Here is a 26,434-nt window from a genome sequence, read left to right as displayed (position 1 = left end):
TGTAAATCTTACAAAAAGGCTACAAAATGTGAAAACAGTGACAGATTTGTTTTTTATGCTTACTTACTACTCTATAGTGCCAATAATTCCAGAGCACTTTACAGAAATACGGAGTAAACTTCTCCAGCACTGTAAAGCAACAGTGCTAACCACTGAGTCACCGTGCCCCATTATCTGCAGAACTACACACCCTGCTGTACATGCATATGGAAAGAGTTTGCCCTTTGGCCTTCTAGTTTTTCTTTTTTCCCGTAATGAAATATGCCTTTAAAAAAATAATATTAAATTAATATATAATTATATAATAATTTTATTATTTATTATTAATAATAATTTATTAATTAATAATAAAAATAATTTATTACCTTAACCCTAGTTAGGGTTGGAACCTATGTGAAAACATAAAATGTATTAAAACTTGTTTGTTTGTTTTTTCCTGTGGACTTATTTTTACTTTTAGGTACAGCCCTACTAGGAAGTCGCAGCCTCCCATCTCACAAAATGACAGGTCTATTACTGCCGTCATCCATGCCCCGACTGTCTGTTGACAACTGGGGCATGGACATCTCAGTGCAATCTTATTAAAGCCTGCCCTGTTATTTATGCTAATTCTATTATAGAATCATTTTACTAAGTAGCTAGAAGGACCTGTGCTGATGTCATACCCATGTGACCAGAAGGGGCGGGGCCTCAGCCAACAGAAAAATAATGTTGCTTCCTGGTATCAGCTATGTTGGCTGATGCCTTGCCCTTCTGGTCACATGGATATGACATCAGCACAAGTCCTTCTAGTCACTTAGTAAAAAGATTCTATAATAGAATTAGCATAAATAACAGGGGGAGGATGGATAGTCAGGGGGGCGGGAATCACTATGAATACCCCCCTGCTATTATCTGATTGGCAGCTGCTGTCATTCAAAAAGCTGCTCATTTTATAAACTTTACTTGATTGTGTTTTAAAACCTATACATCTGATCTCACAACTAAAGGTATGTATAGAATCAGCATGATAGTGCCAGTATAGCAATGGCTTTAGGTTATATAGGAAAATCCTAGTGATTGGTGCGCTTTAAAGTCTAAAAATAATAATGAACAATATTGACTACCATAGAAAGACATATTGGTAGCCACTAAGGTATTAAAATACACAATTTAGATACAGTAGTTTTATTCTTATTCTTAATTGTGTGACCTACAGGAACGAGAGACTAAAAACTCGTAATGAACAGAAGAAAAAGTTTTCGGAGGCCTTGGCCAGAGAACAAGAACAGATTGCAGAACTTGAGCTGAAAGTGCAGATGTTTACTCTTGGGAACTTGAGATTAGAAGATCAGGTTTTCTTTTTCTTCTGACTAATAATTTAAAGTTTTGATATTTTCCACTTTTAAATACTAGGGGTAGCAGTTGCTGTAATTTACCCTGAAAACCTAGTCTACTGCTAGCTCGCATTACAATTGTTGTAAATGTGGGTGGGGTCTGCTCACATGTGTCTGACATCACTCCCCCGTCCCGCCGCCCGGGTATTTGGAAAAAGATAAGGGAGTTTGAACTTTACGATCACAGTTTAATTCCAATTTGTTGGTGACTGTAAAGTGATACTGAGCTGTGGAAAGTGTCACCAAGGACTGCTGTTAGCTCCGAACCTGTTAGATGGTGTCACTCGTTGTATCACGCACATGAATTAGCCATGTGGGCTGTATCATGCACTGGGGTTAAATATGTAACATGTATCATGCTCGTGTTAAATATGTGGTGTCTATCATATGCTGGTGTAAGCTACATGGTGTGTATCATGCGCAGGGGTTAGATACATGAGTATCACGCACTGGGATCAGCTACATAGCATGTATCACATGCTGGGGTTAGATATGTGGCATGTATTACGCGCTGGAGTTAAGTATGTGGTGTGTATCATGTACTGGCGTTAGATACACAGCATACATCACGCGTTGAGGTCATATAGGTGGAGTGTATAACGCGCTGAGATTAGATACGTAGAGTTTATTACGCTCTGGGTTTAGATATGCAGAGTGTATCACATGCTGGTATTAGGTACACAGAGTATATTAGGTGCAGCTTTATAGGCTGTATTACACAAGATAGGATTAGATGCATAGCTCTGTGAGCTGTATCACACGTGATGGGAATTAGCTATGAAGCTTTGCGGTCTGTATCACATAATGGGGATTAGATACGCAGCTTTGCCAGCTGTATCACACACGCTGGAGCTTAGATATACAGCTCTGCGGGTTGTATCACACATAATGGAGATTGGATACACAGCTCTGCAGGCTGTATCACTTATGATGGGATTAGATACGTGGCTCTGCGGGCTGTATCACACATGATGGGGATTAGCTAAACAACTCTGCAGGCTGTATTATGTGCAGCTCGGTGGGCTATATTACATATGATGGGATTAGATAAGCTTCACTATGGGCTGCATCACACATGATGGAATTAGATACGCAGGCCTGCTATGTCAATGTAAAGCCTCTTTTTGATATCTGTAATGCAGAGACGTTTGAATAAGGCTTATACTGACATAGCAGAGCTCAGTCTGTGTTCAAAACAGGACAGAGTGGTGATTACACTGCTGGGCTCTGAACAATGCAATGCTTAAGGTACCGTCACACATAATGAGATCGCTAGCGAGATCGCAGCTGAGTCACGGTTTCCGTGACGCAGTATCGATCCCGTTAGCGATCTCGTTATGTGTGACACCTACCAGCGATCAGGCCCCTGCTGCGAGATCTCTAGTCATTGCAGAATGGTCCAGGCCATTTTCTTCAAAGGCGATGTCCTGCTGGGCAGGACACATCGCTGTGTTTGACACTGTGTGACAGGGTCCCAGTGACTGCTGAGATCGGTATACAGGTCGCTACTGTGTGACATCTCACCAGCGACCTCCCAGCGATTTACCAGCGATCCCTATCAGGTCGCATCGTTTTCGGGATCGCTGGTAAGTCGTTGTGTGTGACTGGGCCTTTACAGCGGCAGTGAGAACAGATCAGCAGCCTGACATTGTGCTACCGTCAGGCTACCAAGCAGGAAGCAGTGTCCTCCGCAGCAGTGTCCGCCGCAGCAGTGTTCTCACCGCTCAAATCCGCATGTGGCTTCCACTTCCAGTGGTTAGAACACCTTGGTAGTTACAATGTTAGGCTACTGATCATCACCTTGATGCTCTGATCACCACTCGCCGCATCCCAGCACCTCCTGTCACCGCTTATGCTGAATACGCTGTGAGTAATGTTGGGGGAAAATCTAGTTAGGGGAAGTTATCCAGACTACAACAAAATTACGCCTGGTTCCCCCACAGCTGTGATCTCGACAGGCCAGGGGTAGAGCCCAGGTCACAGCTGGAGGCAGCCATAGTATAGGAGATACGATCAGATACTGACCACAAACTGCTATACCCAGAGGCAGCCGTATTTGCAGTGTGTCAGCAAATAAGAACGGAAGCCCCAGTGGCTGCAGAAATAATGAATAAATAAAAACAAATTATTAATTTTGTATAAAAAATACATATAATCAATAATTATTAATATAAAAATTGTGACACATTCCCGTTAATTGTAGGGTATGCCAAGCCATAGTTGTGTCCCAAAATAAGTCCGCTGAGGACAGACCAGACTATGTGTTGGAATGGCTACCCTAGGAGTTATGTTTGGCTGTCACATCACAGATAGCCCTTTTAAAGCGCACCAATTACCAGGATTTTCATATATAACCTAAAGCCAGTGCTATAATGGGGCTATCATGCTGATTCTATACATACCTTTAGTGGTCACATTTGATGTATAGTTTTTGAAATACAGACAAGTAAAGTTACAGAAATGTACAGCTTTTTGATTGGCAGCAGCTGCCAAATAGCTAATATGTGGGTCAGGTTTTGCTATCTATTCCTGCCCCTGTCTGCTGCCTGGGCTTCGTAGATGCTATAATGTATGGGCTCCTTCCAGGTTCCAGGTACAAGTAATTTCTGTCACATGATAGGGACGTGTTCAAAATGCAGCCCATACAGTCTAACATCTACAGAGGCCAGGCAGCAGACAGGGGCGGAATAGATAGCAAAACCCGACATATCAGCTATTCGGCAGCTGCTGCCAATCAAAAAGCTGTACATTTCTGTAACTTTACTTGCCTGTATTTCAAAAACTATACATCCAATCTGACCACTAAAGGTATGTATAGAATCGGCCTGATAGTGCCAGTGTAGCACTGGCTTTAGCTTATATACGAAAATCCTGGTGATTAATGTGCTTTAACATTTAAGCTGTTCACACACAAACACAAAACTCTATCACAATTTTAGTGTTTTTTTTAAATTAGGATTTCAAATTTTTACCATAGGATAAAATGTTATCCACCCTGAAGAAGAAAATTGCAGATGTATACACCTGTTGCATAGGTGAGGCCCAGGCTGCAATAAATCCTGTCCAAATGTTATCAAGCATTGAAAATCGATATGGGGATTTACAAGATCTACTAGAGTCTCTTCCAAAGGAAATGGTGCAAGTGGAACAAAGAGCAAAGCAAAGAGAAAGGAGGATGAAGTAAATATATAGAAATACTGACCATTAAAATTGCATTCTTTCCAAAGCATATGCCATAAAAGTCTGTTAGATGGGAGGCCTACTCTAATGCGGGCGTTACACGATACGATCTATCATGCGATCGCACGAGCGATCGTACCCGCCCCCGTCATTTGTGCGTCACGGGCAATTAGTTGCTTGTGGCGCACAAAGTCGTTAACCCCCGTCACACGCACTTACCTGTTGAGCGACGTCGCTGTGAGCAGCGAACATCCACTTTTGAAGGGGGTGGGACATTCGGCGTCACAGCGACGTCACACAGCGGCCGGCCAATAGCAGGGGAGGGGCGGAGATGATCGGGACGTTGCCGGCGGACGCAGGTAAGCTGCAGTTCATAGTTCCCGGGGTGTCACACGGAGCGATGTGTGCTACCCCGGGTACGATGAACAACCGGCGCAAAGAAGAATAAACAACTTTTTAAAAATGAGCAACGTGTCAACGATACACGATTTGTAACCAATTTGAGAACGTTCAGAGTCACTCGTAGGTGTCACATGAAACGACGACGCAAACGATGCCGGATGTGCGTCACGAAAACCGTGACCCCGACGACATATCGCACGATAGAGAGTCTCGTGTGACGCCCGCATAATTTCCAGAACCCCCTGCCCCTGGCTGGAGACACAGTTGTGCTGCAATTGGCTGGTGTTTTTTTTTTTTAACTTCAATAGAAGTAAATTAAGATAGTGATCACCTTCTCATATGTTAACATCTAAATGACTAGAAGGGACCCGAGATGGCGATCCGCCAGTCTGGAGAAAGATGCGATCCTGGGTACGAGCCACATCTATCAGACTTTTATTACATACATTTCTAAGGTGAAAAGACCACTTTAATCAAATACTTCCAAAAGGTAAAGAAAGCTTCATAATATGATGTTGTATATTGCTGTTTTTCTCCATACTATAAGATCCCCTCATACTAGAAGGGTCTGCTTGGCCTTTGAGTCTAGCACTTGTCTACTGTACAATGGATGTTGGGTATGGGTCCTGTTCCTAAGTTCCTTAAATAAAAGAACAGAATTATTGTTCAAACCAAGTACAAGCACTCGATGCTTCATGGGGGGGAATAATCATTTAAGTGCACCTCCCCCATATTTGTTTTCCCTCTAACTCCACCCCATCCTCTTCTTTGATTGACAGCTGTGGCTTTTTAAAAGGATAAAAGGAAACCAAGGAGGTGGGAATGTGCACTTAAAGGGAACCTGTCACCAGATTTGGAGCCTTTACACTGCGGTCACCACCAGTGGGCTGTTATATACAGCATTCTAACATGCTGTATATAAGAGCCCAGGCCGCTGTGTAGAATGTAAAAATCACTTTAGAATACTTACCTAAACGGTCACTGCAGTGGAGTTGGGTCATATGGGCGTCTCCGTTCTCCAGTGCCGGTGCCTCCTCTTTCGGCCATCTTTGTCGTCCTTCTTCTGAAGTTGAGGTGCATGACGTGTCCTACGTCATCCACACTCACCGGCATTGAGGTCCTGCGCAGATGCACTTGATGGTTGAAGTAAGAGATAGTTGGCTTTAGATTGTGAGCCCCAATGGGGACAGTGTTGCCATTGTATGTAAAGTGCTGTGGAATTAATAGCGCTATATAAATGAATAAATATTATTATATTATTGGCTGCCGAAGGAAGCAAAATAAATAATAAAACAAGAAAAAAAAAACAACAAACAAACAATGTGGGCTCCCATCTATTTTTGATACTCAGCACAGGTAAAGCAGACAACTGCACCCTCAGTTGTCAGCTTTGCCTTGGCTGGTTCTAAAAAATAGAGGGGATTTCACACTTTGTTTTAATTATTTAATTTTTTTTTTAATTATTTAAATAATATAAAAATCCAGTGTGGGCTCTGCCCTATTTTTTTATAACCAGCCAAGGTAAAGCAGACAACTGGGAGCTAGTCTTATCAGGCTGGGAGGGCCCTTGTTTTTTTGGCCCCTCCCAACCTAAAAATAGTAACCGACATTTGCTCCAGAAATTGCACATCAATTAGATGCGCCAATTCTGGTGTTTTGCCTGTCTCTTCTCGATTGCCCTCATGTGGTGACAATCGAGGTAATACTATTGGGGTTGATGTCAGCTGTGAACTCTGACACAATCTTTTTTTTAAAAGAGACCTGTTTGGGTTACATATCAGGTTCGCTCATCTCTACTTGTAAGTGTTCATGAAACTGTATGTACTGAGTTAGCATATGTGTGTGCCTGGTATATACTGTGATACATTTTTATTTTGGGTGCTGGTAATAGGAAAATTGCATTGACAGCTAACCTAGGACAGAATGAATTATTAAACACAGCCTTGCTAAGTCTTTGATTATGCACTTACTCTCCTGAGATATTGCATTTAGCAAATATTGAAAACCTAAGACCTAATTAGAGTACAGTGCCTTGGAAAGTATTCAGCCCCCTTGAATTTTTCAACCTTTTCCCACATTTTAGGCTTTAAACATAAAGATAAAAAATTTAATTTTATGGTGAAGAATCAACAACAAGTGGGACACAATTGTGAAGGTGAAGGAAATTTATTGCTTATTTTAAACGTTTATAAAAAATAAATAACTGAAAATTATGGCGTGCAATATTATTCGTCCCCTTTAAGTTAATACTTTGTAGCGCCACCTTTTGCTGCGATTACAGCTGCAAGTCACTTGGGGTATGTCTCTATCAGTTGTGCACATCGAGAGACTGAAATTCCTGCTCATTCTTCCTTTGCAAATAGCTGGAGCTGAGTGAGGTTGGATGGAGAGTGTTTGTGAACAGCAGTTTTCAGCTCTTTGCAACAGATTCTCGATTGGATTCAGGTCTGGACTGTGACTTGGCCATTCTAACACCTGGATACGTTTATTTGTGAACCATTCCATTGTAGATTTTGCTTTATGTTTGGGATCATTGTCTTGTTGGAAGACAAATTTCCGTCCTTTTACAGACCCCAACAAGTTTTCTTCAAGAATGGTCCTGTATTTGGCTCCATCCATCGTCCCATCAATTTGAACCATCTTCCCTGTCCCTGCTGAAGAAAAGCAGGCAAAAACCATGATGCTGCCACCACCATGTTTGACAGTGGGGACGGTATGTTTAGGGTGATGAGCTGTGTTGCTTTTACGCCAAACATATCATTTGGCATTGTGCCCAAAAAGTTCAATTTTGGTTTCATCTGACCAGAGCACCTTCTTCTACATGTTTGGTGTGTCTCCCAGGTGGCTTGTGGCAAGCTTTAAATGTCACTTTTTATGGATATCTTTGAGAAATGGCTTTTTTCTTGCCACTCTTCCCTAAAGGCCAGATTTGTGCAGTGTACGACTGATTGTTGTCCCATGGACAGACTCTCCCACCTCAGCTGTAGATCTCTGCAGTTCATCCAGAGTGATCATGGGCCTCTTGACTGCATCTCTGATTAGTCTTCTCCTTGTTTGAGATGAAAGTTTGGATGAACGGCCGAGTCTTGGTAGATTTGCAGTGGTATGATACTCCTTCCATTTCAATATGATCTCTTGCACAGTGCTCCTTGGGATGTTTAAAGTTTTGGAAATCTTTTTGTAACCAAATCTGGCTTTAAATTTCTCCACAACAGTATCACTGTTGTGTTCCTTGGTCTTCATGATGCTATCTGTGCTTTAAACAGAACACTGAGATTATCACAGAGCAGGTGCATTTAGACGGAGACTTGATTGCACACAGGTGGATCATACAGTGTGTCCACCCATATCCTGTCCACCCATATCCTGTCCACCGCCATTAACTTGAGAATGGCGGCAGCTATAGGCACAGAAGTGGTGTCTAGATATAGTAAAGTAGCCATGCGCTATGCAATGAAACCACCTATAGCGCCACCTGGTGGAAAACAACAGAGTTAGCATTTTTATCTTGAAAATGGAAGAAGATAGAGAAAAAAAGTGAATTAAAAAATTGTAGAGCATCATCAATTCAATATGAATCGACACCTTGCATACAGAAATGCTATGATATGAAACCCATGACCCCCCCAAAACATTGAATACTGGTTACTCATATGGCGTTCATTTAACTTTGATGCTCAAAGTGGCCACCATCAGCTGCCATGAACATCTGGGCTCTGGACAGCATACTGTATCTTGCTGCACGTTGTGCAATATGGTAGGTGACACGTTTGCACAAGCATCTGTGATACGTCGTCGTAGGTCCTGCAATGTTGGTGGAGGGGTCGCATACACCTGCTGTTTGATGTGACCTCACAGAAAGAAGTCCAATGGGGTCAGGTCAGGTGAGTGTGCAGGCCACTCCATGCAGCCACCATACACAATGACTTATAGGAAGGTGTCCATGAGGTATTGCTTCACCTCCGCAGCCTTGTGAGTTTTACACGTTCCAATCGTAGCATTTCTGTATGCAAGGTGTCGATTTGTATTGAATTGATGATGCCCTACAACTTTGTAATTCACTTTTTTTCTCTATCTCATTCCGTTTTCAAGATAAAAATGCTAACTCCGTGGTTTTAAATCAGGTGGCGCTATAGGTGGTTTCATTGCGTAGCGCATGGCTACTTTACTATAGCTAGATACCACTTCTATGCCTATAGCTGCTGCTGTTCTCAAGTTACCATATTTTTCGGACTATAAGACGCACTTTTTTCCCCCACAATTTTGGGGGAAAGTGGGGGGTGCAACTTATAGTCCAATGGCTGCGGTGCGGTGGTAGTGGATCAGGTGAAGATGGGTGTGGTGGTGGTGGAGCGGGTCATTAGAGGCAGGAGCAGGCTGTAGCAGCGATACCCTGACCTCGTGGGCCCGCTCATTTGATATGCACGCCCATCATCCTCCTGCCCATCTCTCAGTGCTGAAGGTGGCGCTGACAGGTGGGCGGGATGATGGGCGGGAGATGCACGCATATTAAAGAGCTGGCCCACGTGATCACCCCAGGCAACTACAGCCTGGAGTGATCACGTGCAGATGTATTCACTGCCCCATCGCATCATTATCAGTGCAGGGGGGCAATGAATAAGTACGGTATACTCACTGTTCCCCTGCAGCATCACGGTGTCCTCCTGTCTGCCCGCTAGCTGATCTGTGTAGAGAGCGGTGAGCACAGCGATGTCATCGCTGTACACACGGCTCCACACAGGTCAGCTGGCACACAGACAGGAAGCGAGCGATGCTACGTGGAGTGAGGAGAGGTGAGTATACAGCGGGAGTCCTCCACCTGTTACCGCAAATCCGTCCGCGGCTGAAGTGACCGCGAGATCCGCGGTGACTTCAGTCAGGTGATGTGCGGTGACAGTTGGAGTCACCACTGATCCCGGCGACTCACTTCACTTGGGGCCTGACCCTCACAGAGAGCGGTCGTGTTCTATTGCTGCTCTCTGTGATTGTCAGATATAGCAGAGCTGGATGCGTCGTGGGACATCATGTGGATTACATCGGACCTGGGTGTTTTAAGGGTTAATAAAGTGGTGAAAGAAGGTGTTTCTTTGTCTTTTATTTCAAATAAAGGATTTTTATGTGTTTGTGTTTATTACTTTCACTTACAGCTTAGTGATGAGGGGTGTCTCATAGACGCCTGCCATCACTAAACTAGGACTTAGTGGCAGCTATGGGCTGCTGTCATTAACTCCTTATTACCCGATTGCCACCGCATCAGGGCAATCGGGATGAGCTGGGAAAAGTCCCAGGATTGCCGCATCTAACGGATGCGGAAATTCTGGGTGGCTGCTGGCTGATATTTTTAGGCTTGGGGGGGGGGTTCTCAATAATGTGAGTCTCCCCAGCCTGAAAATACCAGTCCCCAGCTTTGAGACTTTATCTTAGCTGGTTATCAAAATTGGGGGAACCGCACGCCATTTTTTTTTAAATTACCCCCATACAGTGTCAGCAGCAGATCCTCACCCCATAAGGCTATGTGCCCACATTGTGTTCTGTCCCTGCAGAAATTTCTGCAGCAATTTGAACAGCACACGTGCGCTTCAAATCGCTGCAGAAACAGTCCGTAATGAAAAGCCGATTTCATGCGCTCTGGATGCAGCCCCTCCCATAGACAGAGCGGGACCTGCATCCAAAGCGCATGAAAGAAGTGACATGTTGCTTTTTGGAAAGCAGCGCTTTGGCAGCAACCGAAGCACTGTGTTCTAATATGCCACGTGGGCATGGATTAGGCACAATCTTCATAGATTGTGCTGGGGACGCAGGACGCATGCAGTTACGCTGCGGTGCAGAACGCAGCGTAACTGCATGAAAATACACAACGTGGGCACATAGCCTAACAGTGTGTCGTGACCACATTTTTTGCTTAAAAAGTTTATTTTCCTCCTCTAAAACCAGGGTGCGTCTTATGGTCCGATGTGTCTTATAGTCCGAAAAATACGGTAATGGCGGTGGACAGGATATGGGTGGACACACTATTTATCATCTTCAGTCATTTAGGACAACATTCGATCATTCAGAGATTCTCAATGAACTTCTGGAGTGAGTTTGCTGCACTGAAAGTAAAGGGGACAAATAATATTGCACGCCCCAATTTTCAGTTTATTCTTTTTTACAAAAGTTTAAAATAAGCAATAAATTTCGTTCAACTTCACAATTGTGTCCCACTTATTGTTGATTCCTTACCATAACATTAAATTTTTTATCTTTATGTTTGAAGCCTGAAATGTGGGAAAAGGTTGAAAAATTCAAGGGGGCCTAATACTTTCGCAAGGCACTGTATTATAGAAAGAGTATCTGTAATGTATACAGTAGTTAAAATGTGATAAATCAAATATTTCACTTCATAATTTCATTAAAATGTGATAGAATCCGTCAAGAAACATTGAAGGATGAATTATTAAAACAAGAACAGCGCATGATACGAACCTTGGAAAGAGCAACCAAAGACACCTGCAAAACTGTAAGTTTATAACACAAACAAATTTGGACTTGCAAACTTTTATTAAAATGGGTTTTTCACCATCTTCTGAATAAAGCTCATTTGGTCCATCTTGACTATCTTGAGATGGAATGACGAGGTTGCAGTCGCACAGTATTCGTTGACTGGCTGCAGCGGTCACATGACCCCCACGATATCGGTGCCATCAGTCCAACACAGCTCGAAACGTGGATCTTCAGGGAGATGAACATAGTGGTGAAATTGCACAAAAAAAGTTCAATTCCACTATTGTTTTTTGTGTTATATATTTACCATGTTCTCTATATGGTAAAACTGACCTGACAATATGGTTCTCCAGGTCAGTGCGAGTACGTAGATACCAAACATATAACGTTTGTCTTTTAATTGATGAAAAAAAATCAGAAATACTTACAAAAAAAAAATGTGCTTTTGTTGCCATTTTCCGAGACCAATAGCGTTCTCATTTTTCGGGATCTGGGGCTATGTGATGGCTTTTTTTTTTTGCGCCCTAAGCTGATGTTTTTATTGATATAATTTTTGCGTGCATGCAATGTTTAGATCTCTTCTTATTGCATTTTATTGCAATGTTGTGGCGACTAAAAAACAATTCTGGCGTTGTAAGTCTTTTTTCCTTTACGCTATTTACGATGAGATTAGTTTATTAATATTTTGATAGAACGGATATTTCTGAACGCAGAGATACCAAATATATGGCTTTTCGCTTATTGTTTTAATTTAGAATGGGGCAAAAGGGGGGTGATTTGAACTTTTTTTTCACACTTTTTATTGTATTTACTAGTCCTCTTATGGGACTTGAAGCTGCGATCATTCGATCGTTTGTGGTGTACAGAGCAGTATATTAGCAGTGCTCTGTGCAACACAAATCATCATATCCTATGAACGCTTCACAGGAAGTTCGTCATGACAGACACAGGGTTCATCAGCTGACCTCTGGCTGACGTGGCAACCCGCGATCATGTCACAGGGTCGCTGATGGAAGCGGTGCAGTGTAACCCCACCGTCTGTCGACGTGACAGGCGTCATAAGAGAGCACTATTACTGCATCTCCTCAACAGGTCTTGAAATTTAGCTTGATGAAGAGTATTACGTTAGCACAATCTGTCTGATATCAATTGAAGATTGTTTCCACCAACAACTACACTAGCACAGCAATCTAAACTCACTGGGGGGGAAAAATCCTTCCCAATCTTTGTCCAAATTCCTACCATACTATTTAGGACTGGTGCAGACCTCCCTACTCTCCAATTGCTATTCAGCATTTATTTTTAGTATCATAATAAGTTCAATATTTATTCTCCCTCTATAGTATTTATTCCATGTACAGAATTTATTAATTGGTAACCAGTGTATGTATTTCTTTATAATTACAATATCCATTGTGTGCTACAGTGTTTATTCCTTGTACAACATTGGTAATCATATCTATTTATTTATTTTACAGTATTTATTGATAATTGTGTCAATTTACCAATTGATTCCCAATATATATATATATATATATATATATATATATATATATATATATATATATATATATATATATATATATATGTGTATATATATATATATATATATATATATATATATATATAGTAGTAGTCGTTTGGTGCTTCCCATAAAATATCCACAATACTTAGTTAATTTGCACTAATTGTATGCGCTCAGATGATGTAGCAAAAACCTAGTAACAGATTCCCTTTAAGGCTGGGGCCACACGGGGATTACTGTGATCCACTCGCATGACACTCGGCTCGCGCTGGCAGTACAGCAGAGCCAAGTGTCATGCTAGTATCCCTGTGACTGAGGTCTGATTGTGCGAGCGGACATCAGCTGTGGGGGGTGGACCGCCATTGTGGAGGGGAGGGAGGGATTTCTCTCTCTCTCTCCTCCGTAGCCGGCTATTGCCATTCTCGCCCTGCACTCGCGGACACCGGTGTACCGCGAGTGCAGTGCGATTTTTTTCTCGCCCCATAGACTTGAATGGGTGCGAGAAAAAGTCTCGTATTACACACACATCATGCTGCGATTATTTTCTCGGTCCGATTAGGGCTGAGAAAATAATCGCTCATGTGCGCTGACACACAGGCTAATATTGGTACGAGTGGAATGCGATGTTTTATCGCACTCCACTCGCACAGTTTTTCTCACCGTGTGTCTTAGGCTAACAGGTATTGTGCACCCATCCTAGTCTAATGTTCGCAGCCCGGTGGTGTCAGTAGAGGTGATATCACGTACTTACTTCTCAATGCTGAAGTGAGCAGTGGGGGACAAACCCTGAAAGGAAATCTTTCATCTGAATCATACCGCTGAAGCTCCAGGCAGCATGAATCAGAGTATGGCTGTATTAGTACAACCACTGTTTTACTATAAAACACTGCAGCATTTCAGCAAAAACGAACTTTGAAGAGCTGGCTGTGGACAATGTCTCAGCTTTCTAGTGTGAGGGTATGTGCGCACGTTGCTTTTTACCTGCTTTTTTGCTGCTTTTTCTTCTGCGCTGTTTAATGCCAAAATGGATGTGTTCTTCTATTCAAGCAAAGTCTATGGGAATTTGGGTTTCTTGTTCACACTATGTTGTTCAAAATGCTGCCTTTTTGTGGCAGAACTTTGGTCAAAAACTCAGCTTTGCAGTGCAAAACCCAAATGGCAAAAACAATTGACATGTTGCTTCTTTGAAAAGCTGAGTTTTTGACCAAAGTTCTGCCTCAAAAAGGCAGCATTTTGAACAACATAGTGTGAACAAGAAACCCAAATTCCCATAGACTTTGCTTGAATAGAAGAACACATCCATTTTGGCATTAAACAGCGCAGAAGAAAAAGCAGCAAAAAAGCAGGTAAAAAGCAACGTGCGCACATACCCTTAGGCAGTTTCCCGGTGGCTTCTGCAGACTGCTCTCTTGGACTAATAAATAAGGAATAACGTTTGGAACTCCATTCTATGTCTGAACTTGGACTGACAGGTCTATCTCTATGTGAGTGTGTACCTGTAAGGGTGGAAACACATCTATGCGAGTAAAATCGGTCCGACTGGGCTGAAAAATACTCGGCTGATTTTAGTTCACGTTAGGTGCGAGTGCAACGCAAGTGCGATGCTTTTTGCTCGCGTGTGTGTCGCGATTGCGATGCTAGTTTCATGCAACATCTTAATTAGATAAAAGCTATAACACATGTGTCATTTAATCAACCTATGGGAATGTGCTGTCACATTCATCTAATGTGCGAAGTTACTGCCACACTCGCAAATGTGAACGGTGGTGCGCGTGTGTGATGCTACTTTTAATCCCCTTCCATAGGAAATCATTGGGACAAATGGTGCGAGAAACTCGCAAAAAAGCAGCATGCTGCGATTTTTTTCTCGGTCCGATTTGGACTGAGAAAAAAATCGCAGATGAGAGCTGAATCATTGACTAACATGTGTCCGATTTCAATGCGAGTTTTTCTCGCATTGCTCTACTGCGAGAAACTCGCAAGTGAGAAGCAGCCCTAAGGGTGGAAACACATCTATGCGAGTAAAATCGGTCCGACTGGGCTGAAAAATACTCGGCTGATTTTAGTTCACGTTAGGTGCGAGTGCAACGCAAGTGCGATGCTATTTGCTCGCGTGTGTGTTGCGATTGCGATGCTAGTTTCATGCAACATCTTAATTAGATAAAAGCTATTACACATGTGTCATTTAATTAACCTATGGAAATGTGCTGTCACATTCATCTAATGTGCGAAGTTACTGCCACACTCGCAAATGTGAACGGTGGTGCGCGTGTGTGATGCTACTTTTAATCCCCTTCCATAGGAAATCATTGGGACAAATGGAGCGAGAAACTCGCAAAAAAGCAGCATGCTGCGATTTTTTTCTCGGTCCGATTTGGACTGAGAAAAAAATCGCAGATGAGAGCTGAATCATTGACTAACATGTGTCCGATTTCAATGCGAGTTTTTCTCGCATTGCTCTACTGCGAGAAACTCGCAAGTGAGAAGCAGCCCTAAGATGAAGATCAGGGCATCAAAAAGTTACCAGGCCCCATCAGTCCAAACACTGTGCACGGCCAAATTTTCAAAGTATGTTTTCTCTGAAATGCTCCTTTTAAAGGAGTTGTCCAAAAAAAATGTAAATTAATCTGTGCTGTATTGTCATATAAAACACCCCCCTACATTATTTTTTTGTTTTCTAACTTTTGTTTCTCTTGATTTTTCACTTTATTCTCTGAAGCTCTTTGTATGAGTCTATAGGAGATAGATACACACACACACACACACACACACACACACACACACACACACCTAGTTAGATAATATTTTACACATAATCCCCTTCATGTACTCTCTTCTCTCCCACTGCACTGTCTCCTCTGCCCCCCAGCACTCCCCTGTCTCTCACCCCCATGAACTCTCTTCTCTGCCCCCCCCTCTGTCAGCCGTGCACGCTCTACTCTGCCCCCCCTGCTCGCTCTCTCTTCTCACCCATGCAGCATGCGGTCTCTTCTCCTCCGTGCTGTGATGATTGCAGTGTCCTTACAGCTGAGCGATAGAGAGCTCAGTGCTGTTCGCTGGTGTCAGGTGACATCCCATTTTCTGACTGTATTCAGAAGCAAGGAGCACGGGAGGCTGAATTCATCACAGCGCACGGGGGAGGGGGATCACAGTTGCTCGGGCACCATACAACATAAGGAGCTGAGGACACTGTTGGGCAAACAGCGATCACGGTGTCCTAGACAGAGAGGGCAACCCTGTATTTGTCCAGCACATACAGGGCACAGATAGCAGCACATCGGGAGGGGGGCAGGGCTCATCGCACTGTACAGCCCATCAAGGTGGCAACATGCAGTGGCAAATTTGCATGTCAACATGGTCCTGCCCATGTTGACATGAAATGACCAGAAGTAGCAAAATCACAGCAGGAGCAGTCACATGACCGCTCTGAGCCGGGGGAGATAGGCTGACAGCAGGGCAGGTAAGTGCTCACTATCTACTTACCTGACCCAATGTAGCCCAATAGTGTAAATAATAAAAAAAAAGCAAAATAAGCCGGATAACCCCTTTAACTATGGCTTAATAATATTCCCCAGGTAACAAGAAAACTTATGAAACGATCTGAGCCTTCACCACAATCTAGAAGAAAGAAGAATATGGACCTTGAGAAGCTGGCTGCACAGAAACAGGAAGAATATGAGTATTTCTTTACTTAGATGTTACATACACCTTGTTCTGCTAATCCTCACTAAATGTTGAAGACTTAATTCACACCTTTGAATGTTTTTATTACTATCGTCCTCGTAGATATACCATACATTCCTAGAGGGAATACCCTTTTAATGAGCTCCCATCACCATTCCCGACTTTTCATAGCTCTATGCTGTGACTCCCCTCCTGGAAATGTATAGACAACTGGGAATTACTATGTACTATTAAGTATAAAAGGAATAGGAAAACAAAGATGCTCCAGCATAATTTTTTTGTGGATAGGTAAAGTTAGGTGTCGGTATCGAACACCTTATGTAAATTATTTATTTTTACACTATATAGCAAACCAATCACAGATGTAGACAAAGGGTGTGTATAACAGTCTGCAACCAATCACAGACACTGGCACAGCAGATGGGCAGGGGAAGCAGTGAATATTCATGAACCCAATTAGCGGTCCCATGACTGTAGCGTGATCCTCCGGGAAACATGGTATGTATAACTATCCTACTCTTACTACCATTTAACTGCCACCACACCCCCTGCCACTTATTACAGCCACTTTACAGCCCCAAAACGTCTCATCCCCATTGACTTATATGGGATTCGTTGTTCTGCGTTAAGGGCGGCGCCAAGTTCGCTTGTCGATTCAGATTTTTTTCTCCTGTGCTGGTTCAATGAATCCGAATATCCACGGGTCCACTCATCACTAATTGTAGGTAATGCAAGCATTTACTAATGACTTAAAGCAGATCTCTCGGCTCTGCATTTTTCTTAAATCATAAAGTGTTACGGTACTTCTTAGAAGTTATGAACACAAAGATTTGACTGCTCTTCTCTGGGATGGGTTTATACAGAAATTATTCAATTCATAATCTTAAAAAAGAGAATTTTGTTTACTTACCGTAAATTCTTTTTCTTATAGTTCCGTATTGGGAGACCCAGACATTGGGTGTATAGCTTCTGCCTCCGGAGGACACACAAAGTACTACACTAAAAAGTGTAGCTCCTCCCTTTGAGCATATACACCCCCTGGATAACCAGATCTAGCCAGTTTAGTGCAAAAGCTGAAGGAGAATAGCCACCCACAAGTAAAGACAGAGCAAGAACTGGAACAACCGGAGCCTCTGTCTACAACAACAGCCGGTGATAACACGCGGAACAAGAAACTGCCAACAGGCAACAGGGAGGGTGCTGGATCTCCCAATACAGAACTATAAGAAAAAGAATTTACGGTAAGTAAACAAAATTCTCTTTTTCTTTATCGTTCCTATGGGAGACCCAGACATTGGGACGTCTCAAAGCAGTCCATGGGTGGGAATAAACAGAAAACTGAGAAGTAGGCGGAGCCTAACTTCACAAATGGGCGACAGCCGCCTGAAGGATGCGTCTGCCCAAGCTCGCATCTGCCGAAGCATGAGCAGGCACTTGGTAGTGCTTTGAAAAGGTATGCAGGCTAGTCCAAGTGGCAGCCTGACAGACCTGCTGAGCCGTAGCCTGGTGCCTGAAAGCCCAAGAGGCACCGACAGCTCTGGTCGAGTGTGCCTTGATCCCCGGCGGGGGAGGCACCTGAGTACACTGGTAGGCATCGGATATGGCCGACCTAATCCAACGAGCTAAGGTCGCCTTAGAAGCCGAGAGGCCCTTACGCCGACCTGTGGTTAGCACAAAAAGAGAGGTGCACCGCCTAAGAACAGCGGTGCGAGACACATAGATCCGGAGCGCCCACACCAGATCCAGAGTATGCAACGCTTTTTCAAAGCGATGAACAGGAGTCGGACAAAAGGAAGGCAGGGAAATGTCCTGGTTAAGGTGGAAAGGAGAAACCACCTTAGGGAGAAAATCCGGAGTCGGACGGAGAACCACCTTGTCTTGGTGAAAAACCAAAAAAGGTGACTCCGAAGAGAGCGCAGCCAAATCAGAGACTCTCCTGAGGGAAGTTATGGCCACTAGAAAGACCACTTTCTGTGAAAGACGAGACAAAGAAACCTCCCTAAGAGGCTCAAAGGGGGGTTTCTGCAAGGCCGTGAGGACCAGATTGAGGTCCCAGGGATCCAAAGGCCGCCGGTAAGGCGGAATGATGTGAGATGCGCCCTGCATGAAGGTGCGCACCTGAGCCAGCCGGGCGATACGCCGCTGGAACAGCACTGACAGAGCCGAGACTTGTCCCTTGAGGGAAATGAGGGATAGTCCTAGCTGCAGACCGGACTGTAGAAAGGACAGAAGGGTCGTTAAGGAAAAAGGCCAAGGAGCATGGCCGGAAGAGCGACACCAGGACAGGAAAATTCTCCAGGTCCTGTGATAGATTTTGGCCGAGGAAGACTTCCGAGCCCGAGTCATAGTGGAGATGACTTCAGGAGGAATACCAGAAGCCGTCAAGATCCAGGACTCAAGAGCCACGCCGTAAATCTGAGAGCCGCAGAATTCTGGCGGAAAAACGGACCTTGTGAGAGAAGGTCTGGACGGTCCGGTAGATGCCACGGCACCTTTACGGACAGATGGAGCAGGTCTGGGTACCAAGTTCGCCTGGGCCAGTCCGGTGCAATGAGGATGACCCGACGGCCCTCCATTCTGATCTTGCGCAGAACTCTGGGCAAGAGAGCTAGAGGGGGAAACACGTAGGACAGACGAAACTGGGACCAATCTTGAACCAGAGCGTCCGCTGCAAGGGCCTGAGGATCGTCTGGCATCCGTGGTGAGGATCACCCAGGACGGGGCCAGGAAGGAGCGTCCCGGAGACAGAGAGAGGGGCCGAAGCCACCACTGAAGGTAGCCCCTGGTCTGTGGCGACAGAGCCACTAGCCTGTGCAAGGAGGAAGTCCGATTGTCCCAACAGCAGAGAATGTCCAGCTGCAGAGGACGCAGATGGAACTGGGCAAAGGGAACAGCCTCCATTGACGCCACCATCTGACCCAGCACCTGCATCAGGTGCCTGATGGAATGACGGCGGGGCCTCAGCAGAGAGCGCACCGCCAGATGGAGGGACTGCTGTTTGACTAAGGGCAGCTTCACAAGTGCCGGCAGAGTCTCGAACTGCATCCCTAGGTACGTGAGCCTCTGGGTCGGAGTCAGAGTGGATTTGGGCAGATTGACAAGCCACCCGAATTGGGTTAGAGTGGCGAGAGTGAGCGAGACACTCCGCTGACAATCTGTGCTGGATGAAGCCTTGACTAGAAGGTCGTCCAGGTAAGGAATCACTGCCAACCCCTGGAGGTGCAGAACCGCAACCACTGCTGCCATGACCTTGGTGAATACTCGAGGGGCCGTGGCTAACCCGAAGGGGAGAGCCACGAATTGGAAATGTTCCTCTCCGATTGCAAAACGTAGCAAACGCTGGTGTGAAACTGCAATTGGCACATGCAGATAGGCATCTCTGATGTCGATGGATGCCAGGAAATCTCCTTGGGTCATTGAGACAATGACTGATCGCAGAGACTCCATGCGAAAATGCCGCACCTGAACATGCTTGTTGAGAAGCTTGAGATCCAGGATGGGCCGGAAGGAACCGTCCTTTTTGGGGACTAGGAAGAGATTTGAGTAGAAACCTCTGAACCGTTCCCGGGCGGGAACCGGTACAATTACTCCGTTGGCCTGCAAGGATGCCACGGCCTGAGAGAAGGCGGCGGCCTTGGAGCAGGGGGGAGTTGACAGAAAAAATCTGTTTGGCGGGCTGGAAGAGAATTCTATCCTGTAGCCGTGGGAGATGATATCCTGCACCCACTGATCGGAGACGTGTTGAAACCACACGTCGCCAAAGTGGGAGAGCCTGCCATCGACTAAGGACGTTGCTGGCGCGGCCAGATAGTCAATAGGAGGCTGCCTTAGTGGCAGCAGCTCCTGCGGTCTTCTGTGGACGCGCCTTTGTGCGCCAGTTGGGTTTTTGGTACTTGGCTGAGTTAGTGGACGAGGCCGAGGGCTTAGAGGATGACCAGTTGGAGGAACGAAAGGAACGAAACCTCGACTGGTTCCTACCCTGGGCAGGTTTCCTGGTTTTAGTTTGTGGCATGGAAGTACTCTTCCCGCCAGTAGCTTCCTTAATAATTTCATCCAGTTGTTCACCGAATAGCCTGGATCCAGCAAAAGGGAGCCCAGCAAGGTACTTCTTTGAAGAAGCATGTGCCTTCCACTCTCGAAGCCACAAGATCCTGCGGATAGCGAGGGAATTAGCCGAAGCCACCGCAGTGCGGTGAGAAGCCTCCAGCATGGCAGACATGGCATAGGATGAAAAAGCTGAAGCTTGGGAAGTTAAGGCAACCATTTCGGGCATAGATTCCCTGGTGAGGGAATGCATCTCCTCTAGAGAAGCAGAGATGGCCTTGAGAGCCCACACTGCTGCAAAAGATGGGGAGAACGAGGCCCCAGCCGCCTCATATACAGATTTGGCCAGAAGGTCAACCTGGCGGTCAGTGGAATCCTTAAGAGAGGTGCCATCAGCCACTGATACAACGGTCCGGGCTGAGAGTCTAGACACCGGAGGGTCTACCTTTGGTGAATGAGCCCACTCCTTGACCACCTCAGGTGGAAAGGGAAAACGGTCATCAGAACCACGCTTTGGGAAGCGTTTGTCAGGACAGGCCCTAGGCTTGGTCACAGTGGCCTGAAAACTGGAGTGGTTAAAGAACACACTCCTTGTCCTCTTAGGCAAGGTAAACTGGTGCTTTTCTGCCAGAGAGGGTTGCTCCTCTGATACTGGCGGATTGAGGTCCAGTACAGAATTAATGGACGCAATCAAATCACTAACATCTGCGTCACTTTCGGACAGATCAATGGGGCACATGGAGGTAGCGTCCGAGCCCCCAGTAAAGGCATCCTCCTCGTCCTGCGAGTCAGCTCGTGAATCAGAGCCGCGGGACGAGGAAGGAGAGGGGACCCTGCGTCTCCTTTTAGGAGGATGGGGTCTGGGACCAGATGAAGAATCCTCTGTGAGCTCTGCTGAGAGAGCCCTAGCAGCAGAGGCGCCCTGAGAAGGGGGCTGATGCATGTTCAGCAAAGTCCGGGACAGCTGTCCCATGGAGTCGGCAAAAGACTGGGAGATTGACCTAGCGAAGGATTCTACCCAAGCCGGGGGTTCAGCCACCGGAGCCGGAGCAGCCGGAGGGACCACTGTGGGTACGATTCCAGGCTGAGGCATCGTCAGGTTAGAGCAGGCATCACAATGTGGATATGTGCTCGGTTCAGGCAGCACGAGCTTACATGCAGTGCATATTGAGTACAACCTTGCTCCTCGTGTGAGACATGCTGCTGAAGTGGGGGCTCTGAGCCAGAATGACCCCCAGAGAGTATATAAGAAGGTCCACAACCGGAGGTTGTGGCTTACCAGACCGTTTGTGTGCCCTCCAGATCCCACAGCCCGGACCCCCAAGCAGCTTAGCAGGGATGCTGCAGCCAGCGCTGATCCAGAGAAAAACGCTGAGAAAATGGCGCCGGAGCGAGGAGAGGGGACGGGACCTGCTCTGAGAGCGGGATCTGGAGGGCCAAGGAGATTTACAGGGGAGGGGACATGTACTCAGAGAGGAGTGTCCCTCCCCTGTGCCGAACGGCCGCTGGGCGGAGCCGCACTGTCCCTCTGCATGATTGACATGCGAGGGCAGTGAAATCGAAAGTAGGCCTCCGGCGAAGCCGGGGCCTAAATTTAAGCGATGCGGCCGGCGCGCAGGCACCATCGGCGCGGTTCTCAGGCGACAGCCAGAGAACCGGCCGGAAATGTCACAAAAGTTACACAGCACACTCTCCCACCATAATAAAGTACCGGGACCCCCCGAATATAAACGTCTCAGGTACTTAGCTTGCTGAGACGCAGGGTTCCAAGTCCCTGGGGATGAGTGCTCCGTCCAGCAGGATCCTGAAGGGCTGCGGATGGAGACCGGTCTCCTGCAAAGCAAGGAGAACCGTGCTGGCTCCCACTATAAGCCAGAGCCCGAGGGATGGTGAAGGAGCGCGGCATGTAAGGCTCCAGCCTTGTAAATCAACCTTAACAGCACCGCCGACACAGTGGGGTGAGAAGGGACATGCCGGGAGTCCAGGCTTGGACCCGCTTTTCTTCAAAAACTTTCCAAAAATGAAAAATCAGATGAGAATGCATGTGTGGATGTAAGCCTCCTGAACACAAAGCAATGAACTGGCTAGATCTGGTTATCCAGGGGGTGTATATGCTCAGAGGGAGGAGCTACACTTTTTAGTGTAGTACTTTGTGTGTCCTCCGGAGGCAAAAGCTATACACCCAATGTCTAGGTCTCCCATAGGAACGATAAAGAAACGTACTTTAACAGTTTCCCAACAAAAGACGTAATATTTCGGGTCACCATGTAAGAAGTGGGCACCAGCGAGCCCACACCATACCTGCCAGAAGCCTGCTGTAACAGGCATCAACAGTGCTGTTAGATACCCCAGCATCTCACTGTAAAAACAGTGACTTGAGCCAACTTAGCTAGCCAGTGGTTGGGATTCATAGGACAACATAATTTTCCCAATAGAAAATTGGGAAGCCATCAAATAATCACAGGTTCAAAGTCTTAAGGGACTTTAAAGGGAAGGTGTCGTCTAAAAAAAAAAAAAATTCAATAACTGAAAAAATTTAAAGTATTAAATGTTTTATTTAAATATTGTTTTTGAGGAAAATATCAAAAAAATGTAATAAGTTACATTTTTTCCACTCTTAAACACTAAGGGGAGCAGCTGCTAAAATCCTACTGTAGAACTAGCTCACATTACAGCTGCAGTAAAAGTGGGTGGAACCTACTCATGTGTGTGATATCACAGCTCCCCCTCCCAATCTGGGTGTTTCCAACAGGATAAGAGAAGATCAAGTTTAGGATCACAGTGTGAAGCCATTTTGTTGGTGACCGCAAAGTGATCCTAATGTCTAAAGTGTCACCAAGGACAGCTGCATAGTGCTCCCCACATAGTGCTCTGCATGCCCCGTACCAACAATGCACTACCTGCCGCCCGCCATGCTCTGACGCACGTACGCCCACCTGCAATGCTCTGCTGCACGCACGCCCACCCACGTATACCTATCTTCTCAATATACCGTGCTCCGCAGATCACAGCAGAAGCGAATAGTGTCGTAACCCGACAACTGTCTGTTATGCCCTGGGCGCTGCAGTATGAGGTAACTGTCGTTACACACAGAATATCAAAGATGGCAGCCCCCGGTGTTTGTGAAACTAGAATTAAATAAAAATTAAATAAACAATTTAATTTTGTATTAAAAATACTTGATTCTATAATCACTATTAACACAAAAAAAAAACAAACACACAACACAACACCTTCAATAGGGGGGAAAAAAAAACAAAAAAATAAAAACACGTATTTGGCACCACTACATACACTGAAGTCCGATCAAAATATACAGCTCTGGCAAAAGTTAAGAAACCACTGCAAAATGTTCAGTTTTTCTGATTTTTCTCCTTATAGGTATATTTTGAGAGGAAAATAAGAATTATTCATTCATTCCATAAACTACTGACATGTCTCCGAATTTCCAAACAATACATTTTGTATTTATTTTCTGAATATGGGAAATTGTCAAAATACCAAAAAATGCATTGCTTTCAGACCTCGAATAATGTAAAGAAAACAAGTTTTGCATCACTAACGTGTTTTTTTTTCCAAGCAAACGTTCCCAGGATTTATCATAAACCCTCCCCACACGTTTTATGCTTATGTCAATGATTGATACCTTTTGTTTTAGTCATAGGGGTAGCGATTGGCTTCAGTTCAGTCATGGTCAGTCTGACTCGGTCTTCAAATTATGTACACCCTCTGCATTGTGATTGATTGCTGTGACTGGCAGACATCATGGCAATCTCCTATTAACTCTAGTGCTTGCGCATGGCACCTTAGCTGTCAGGGCATGCTCACTGAATTTGGGTGCACATCCCCAGATTCATTTCATATGGTGCACATGCTCTGGGCTTATGTCTCCTTGAGAATGGCAGAAACACTGCTATGTGCAAACCGACAGGAACACAGGGACGGCTGGAACATAGGGACGTACTTAAAGAGTGCACACGCTAAGTGTGTCTGTGCTCTCGAAAGAAGAGGGACGCGCAGAGCACGTCCGGGAAGCTAAGAGGAACTGCGCAAGCGTGGGAGTTAATAGATCAATGCGGGGGGCGTGCATAACTTGAAAATAGAGCCTGATTGACCTGAAGGCAAGCGCCACTCCTATGACTGAAACAAAAAGATATCTAATGCATTTACAGAAGTATAAAAAGCTTGAAAAAAACACATTGCATCACTAACAAGACATTGTGGGCAGTTTAAATATATATATATATATATATATATATATATAGTAGGATTTTTGTGTACTCACCGTAAAATCTCTTTCTCTGAGTCTTCATTGGGGTACACAGGACCATGGGTTATGCTGCTGTCACTAGGAGGCTGACACTAAGTAAACATAAAAAAGTTAGCTCCTCCCTAGCAGCATACACCCCGAGCCGGAGGCGGGCTCAGATCAGTTGGTGCACAAGCAGTAGGAGGAGTACCAGAATCACCATACATAAACACAAGTTGTAACTAAAACAATGCAGCCGTGCAAACAAGAGGTCTATGAACATAAGACCACTGAAAAAATAGCCGGCAAATGCAATTGAATCAACCAAAAAACCAAGCAGGGTGGGTGCTGTGTCCCCCAATGAAGACTCAGAGAAAGAGATTTTACGGTGAGTACACAAAAATCCTACTTTCTCTATCGTTTCATTGGGGGACACAGGACCATGGGACGTCCAAAAGCAGTCCCTGGGTGGGAATACCGAAAAACCCGCAGAGGAAGAAAAACAACAACCTCCCTCGGCGGGCTTGCACTATAATTGAATGCTGCCACCCTATTACAGGTGTGCAACTGCTGCCTGCAAGACCTTTCTCCCAAAAATAGCATCTGCCGATGCTTGGGTGTGAACCTGGTAGAACCTAGTAAAGGTGTGCAGGCTAGACCAGGTGGCGGCCTTGCAGACCTGGTCGGCCGACGCCTGATGCCTAATCGCCCAAGAGGCTCCCACTGCGCGGGTAGAGTGCGCCTTTACCCCCCGCGGCGGAGACTTGTCCCGAATCCGATAGGCCTCTGATATGGCGGAACGGATCCATCTGGCAATTGTGGCCTTGGATGCCGATTCACCCTTCTTGGGACCAGAAGGGAGAACAAACAGACCATCTGACTTACGGAACGGCGCGGTTCTGGAGACATAAATTCTAAGTGCACGCACTAGGTCCAGGGTGTGCAAGGACCTCTCCAAGCTGTGAGAGGGGCCAGGACAGAAGGACGGAAGGACGATTTCCTCGTTAAGATGGAACGGGGAGACCACCTTTGGGAGAAAAGCGGGATCTGGCCGGAGAACCGCTTTGTCCTGGTGAAAAATCAAAAAGGGGGAACGACAAGAGAGAGCTGCCAGCTCTGACGTCCTGCGAATAGAAGTGATGGCAACAAGAAACACCACCTTCCATGACAGGTGAGAAAGGGAAGATTCTCGCAAGGGCTCGAATGGGGAGCCCTGAAGTGACCCTAGGACTAGATTAAGGTCCCACGGTTCTAGAGGCCGCCGGTACGGCGGTGCCAGGTGGGCAACTCCCTGGATGAAGGTCTTAACCTGTGAACGAGCGGCCAGTGGCTTCTGAAACAGGATTGATAACGCCGATATCTGGCCCTTTAGTGTTGCGAGCGAGAGACCCGCATCTAGGCCTGACTGCAAGAATGCCAATAGGGAAGGAAGGGAGAAGGCGAGAGGAGAAGAAATATTCTGCTCTTCACACCACCTGAAGAAAACCTTCC

General features: G+C 45.5%; 1 protein-coding gene across 1 annotated transcript in view; it reads left to right on the top strand.

Moving 5' to 3' along the window:
• Nucleotides 1-16,666, top strand: part of CCDC38 (coiled-coil domain containing 38) — a 108,211-nt gene extending 91,545 nt beyond the window's left edge. Inside the window, exons 10-13 of the mRNA XM_075343438.1 lie at nucleotides 1,199-1,334; nucleotides 4,354-4,556; nucleotides 11,364-11,457; nucleotides 16,542-16,666. Coding sequence (XP_075199553.1) covers nucleotides 1,199-1,334; nucleotides 4,354-4,556; nucleotides 11,364-11,457; nucleotides 16,542-16,661 — 553 coding nt within the window. The 3' untranslated portion in view covers nucleotides 16,662-16,666. The remainder of the gene's footprint in view (nucleotides 1-1,198; nucleotides 1,335-4,353; nucleotides 4,557-11,363; nucleotides 11,458-16,541) is intronic.
• The last annotated feature ends 9,768 nt before the right edge of the window (nucleotides 16,667-26,434 follow it).

Source organism: Anomaloglossus baeobatrachus, chromosome 4 (genome assembly GCF_048569485.1).
Source record: "Anomaloglossus baeobatrachus isolate aAnoBae1 chromosome 4, aAnoBae1.hap1, whole genome shotgun sequence".
NCBI classification, from domain to species: domain Eukaryota; kingdom Metazoa; phylum Chordata; class Amphibia; order Anura; family Aromobatidae; genus Anomaloglossus; species Anomaloglossus baeobatrachus.
Note: the sequence above shows the minus strand (reverse complement) of the source record. Positions and strands in the feature narration are given on the sequence as shown.